The 3541-nt window shown below is 41.0% G+C and overlaps 1 protein-coding gene across 1 annotated transcript; it reads left to right on the forward strand.

Moving 5' to 3' along the window:
* The first annotated feature begins 681 nt into the window (after nucleotides 1-681).
* LOC140005621 (uncharacterized) lies at nucleotides 682-1077 on the forward strand. The gene has a single exon (XM_072046633.1). The coding sequence runs from the start codon at nucleotides 682-684 to the stop codon at nucleotides 1075-1077; it is 396 nt and encodes a 131-aa protein (XP_071902734.1).
* The last annotated feature ends 2464 nt before the right edge of the window (nucleotides 1078-3541 follow it).

Raw genomic sequence — 3541 nt, forward strand, 5'->3', positions numbered from 1 at the left:
TTCGTGAAATGCCAGTACCAAGAACGCAAAAGGACGTAAAGAGTTTTTTAGGAAGGATTAACTTTATCGGGAGGTTCATCGCTCAGTTGACCCATACGTGTGAGCCTTTGTTCAAATTATTGAAGAAAAATGTACCGTTGCGTTGGAGTGGGAGAATGCCAGCAGGCGTTTGATAAGATCAAGGACTATTTATTGCACCCTCCAGTTTTAGTGCCACCCAAACCTGGACGACCTTTGATCATGTATCTATCGGTGTTGGACAAAGCTATGGGGTGTGTATTGGGACAACACGACGAATCGGGGAAGAGGGAGCAAGCCATCTATTACCTCAGTAAGAAGTTCACTGCGTATGAAGCCAACTATTCTTTTCTGGAGAGGAGTTGCTGCGCTTTAGCTTGGGCCGCACAAAAGTTGAGGCATTACTTGCTCAGTCATACTACTTACCTCATTTTCCGCTCCGACCCTTTGAAATATCTGTTGGGAAAGCCTATGCCGACAGGACGTATGGCAAAATGGCAGATGATTCTTTCGGAGTTTGATATTATTTTTACCACGCAGAAGGCTATCAAGGGCCAGGCTGTGGCCGATCATTTGGCTGAAAATCCGCTGAGAGATGATTATCAACCGCTTCACACTTATTTTCCGGATGAAGAGGCCCTGTTCGTGGGTATAGTATAAGATATGAATGATCAATGCCCGGAGTGGAGGTTGTTCTTTGACGGTGCATCAAATTCCTTCGGCGCTGGTATTGGAGCTGTTCTAGTTTCGCCTGAAGGGAAGCATTACCCTGGTTCGGCCAAACTCCGATTTTTCTGTACTAACAATATGGCCGAATATGAAGCGTGCATTTTTGGGTTAAACATGGCGTTAGAAATGGAGATTAAGGATTTACTAGTGTTCAGCGATTCATATTTGCTTGTACATCAGACTCTCAAGGAGTGGATCACTCGAGATTCAAAGATCTTGCCTTATCATTGCAGCTTACTGGAGTTAGCGAATAAGTTTAGGAGTTTGGAGTTTCGGCACATTCCCCGTGTCCGAAATGTCTTTGCCGATGCTTTGGCCACTTTATCTTGAATGATTCAACATCCAGATGAGTTGGTAATTGAACCCATCCAGATTCATCTACAAGAAAAACCTGCTCACTGCCTAGTTGTGGAAAAGTCTTCCGATGGCCGTCCCTGGTACAACGATATCAAGGAATTTCTCAAAACAGGGTCCTATCCCCCTGGGGCAGATACAACTGCTAAAAGTTTCTTGCGCAAATTATCTTTCAAATTTTTCCTAAACGGAGAGGTGGTATACAAAAGGACGTCAGATTTGGGCCTTCTAAGGTGTGTTGATGAAGATGAAGCAGAATACCTGATAAAAGAAGTACATAGTGGAGTATGTGGATCACATATGAATGGCCATTTATTAGCAAAGAAGATCATGAGGACCGGATATTTTTGGCTTACTATGGAGCATGATTGTGTAGTTTTCGTTAGGAAATGCGTCAAGTGTCAATTGCATGGAGATGTTATGCGCACTCCCCCCACAGAATTACATAGTATGACTGCTCCCTGGCCATGTTCGATTTGGGGTATGGATGTAATCGGAGCAATTGACCCTCCTGCTTCAAATGGGCACCGGTTTATTCTGGTGGCAATTGAATACTTCACCAAGTGGGTCGAAGCTGAATCTTATAAGCATGTGACTAAAAATGTGGTGACGGACTTTCTAAGAAAGCACATCATTTGTCGTTTTGGAGTACCAGAGACATTAATCACTAACAATGCCAAGAATCTCAACAATGATATGGTAGATGGATTGTGTGAACAGTTCAAAGTCAGGCATCGGAACTCCTCTATTTATAGACCACAGATGAATGGAGCTGTGGAGGCCGCGAATAAGAACTTGAAGAAGATAATTCGAAAAATGATTGAAAAACACCGTGATTGGCACGAGAAGCTCCCTTATGCACTAATGGCATATAGAACTGCTATACGAACCTCTACTGGGGCAACTCCCTACAACCTCATGTATGGGACGGAAGCAGTGCTGCCAGCCGCGGTCGAAATCCCTTCATTACGCATTTTAATGGAGGCCAAGCTAGATAAGGCTGATTGGATTAGACAACGTTACGAGCAGTTGTCTTTAATTGATGAAAAAAGATTAAATGCCATTTGTCATGGTCAATGCTATCAAAAAAGGGTAGCCCGTGCTTACAATAAGAAGGTCCGACCACGGATATCCACAGAAGGAGATAAGGTGTTGAAACGCATTTTGCCAGTACAAGAGGAAGCTAAGGGGAAATTTGCACCAAATTGGCAAGGCCCTTTTATTGTCCAGAAAGTTTTGCCTGGAGGAGCACTCATTCTTGCAGAAATGGATGGACAAGTGTTCCCTCAACCAATTAATTCGGACATGTGTAAGAAATTTTTCATATGACACATGGAATTTTCCTTTTAGGGTCAATGTAACGAATGGAATGAAAAGTCAGGCCTTCTTCCTTTCCAATCAATTATTCTATCCCTAGTTATCCCTTTTTGAGCCTTCAGAGGAAATCATTTCGTTTGGCAACCACTGAGAATCGTAAACCCCACACTGGGGCAAGTTTTGAGTTGAAAAAGTTAAGAAAAAGGGAAGGGGTTTCAAAAAGGTAAAAGTGAAAAATGAAAAAATGAAAGAAAAGAGAACCTCAGTTAAGCATAAACTGGGGCAAATTTTGAAAATTTCAAAAGAATGGCAGAAGGCCAAAAAGAAAAGAGGGAGAGCGAAATGAAAGGAAAGAGAGCCTCAATTGAGGATAAACTTGGGCAAGTTTTGATTTAACTCTAAAATAGGGTTGGTGCAACAATGCGATCTCAGATTATTTAAACCACAGTTAGAATCCGCTTTCAAGCCTTAACTTTTCTAAACACCCCACCTGACCCCATTACAAAAGCCTAAAGTCCTGACTTCTGTTCGTTATATTGCCTTTTTAGACAATTTCTAATCAAGTGGCACATGATGTCAAAAACACCTTCCCCTTTTTGCAAGGGAAGGATTGTTATACTGATGCCATTATTTCTTAAAACACATTTCTGGATTAATATGGGCGATGGACAAGATTTTTTTGTTAGGTGAAAACCCGCAATGGCACCTTAAAAAAAAAAGAAAAAAAAAAGAAAAAAAAGAAAAGAAGAAGAAAGGAAAAGAAAAAAAAGAAAAAAAAGAAAGAAAGGAAAAAAAACAACAACAAAACACAAAATGGGCGGGGGCAACCTTAGTGAAAATCCGAAAGGGCGCTGAGGTAGGGTTTCATAAGGAAAAGTGAGTTTGGATCCGAAGGGCTGGTGACTTAGTTCATTGGAATTTCTCCTCACATTGTGGTTCTGTTTGTCAAGTATTGAACTTCCGAAGATTGATATCCAAAGGGTCAAAAGTGGCATTTAGCTCGAGAACTCAAAACGTTCGATTTATCAAACACAAGCTTTTGAATTTGAGTATAAGTTTATTTGAAATGATGGCTGTGTTTATATTATTAGAATTATCGTCATTATATGCAATTAGAATGTTT

This window comes from Coffea arabica, chromosome 4e (assembly GCF_036785885.1).
Source record: "Coffea arabica cultivar ET-39 chromosome 4e, Coffea Arabica ET-39 HiFi, whole genome shotgun sequence".
Classification (NCBI taxonomy): domain Eukaryota; kingdom Viridiplantae; phylum Streptophyta; class Magnoliopsida; order Gentianales; family Rubiaceae; genus Coffea; species Coffea arabica.

Bases quoted from the DNA above. Each gene is read 5' to 3' on its own strand.
- LOC140005621 (XM_072046633.1), top strand. From the start codon at position 682: ATGAATGATCAATGCCCGGAGTGGAGGTTGTTCTTTGACGGTGCATCA.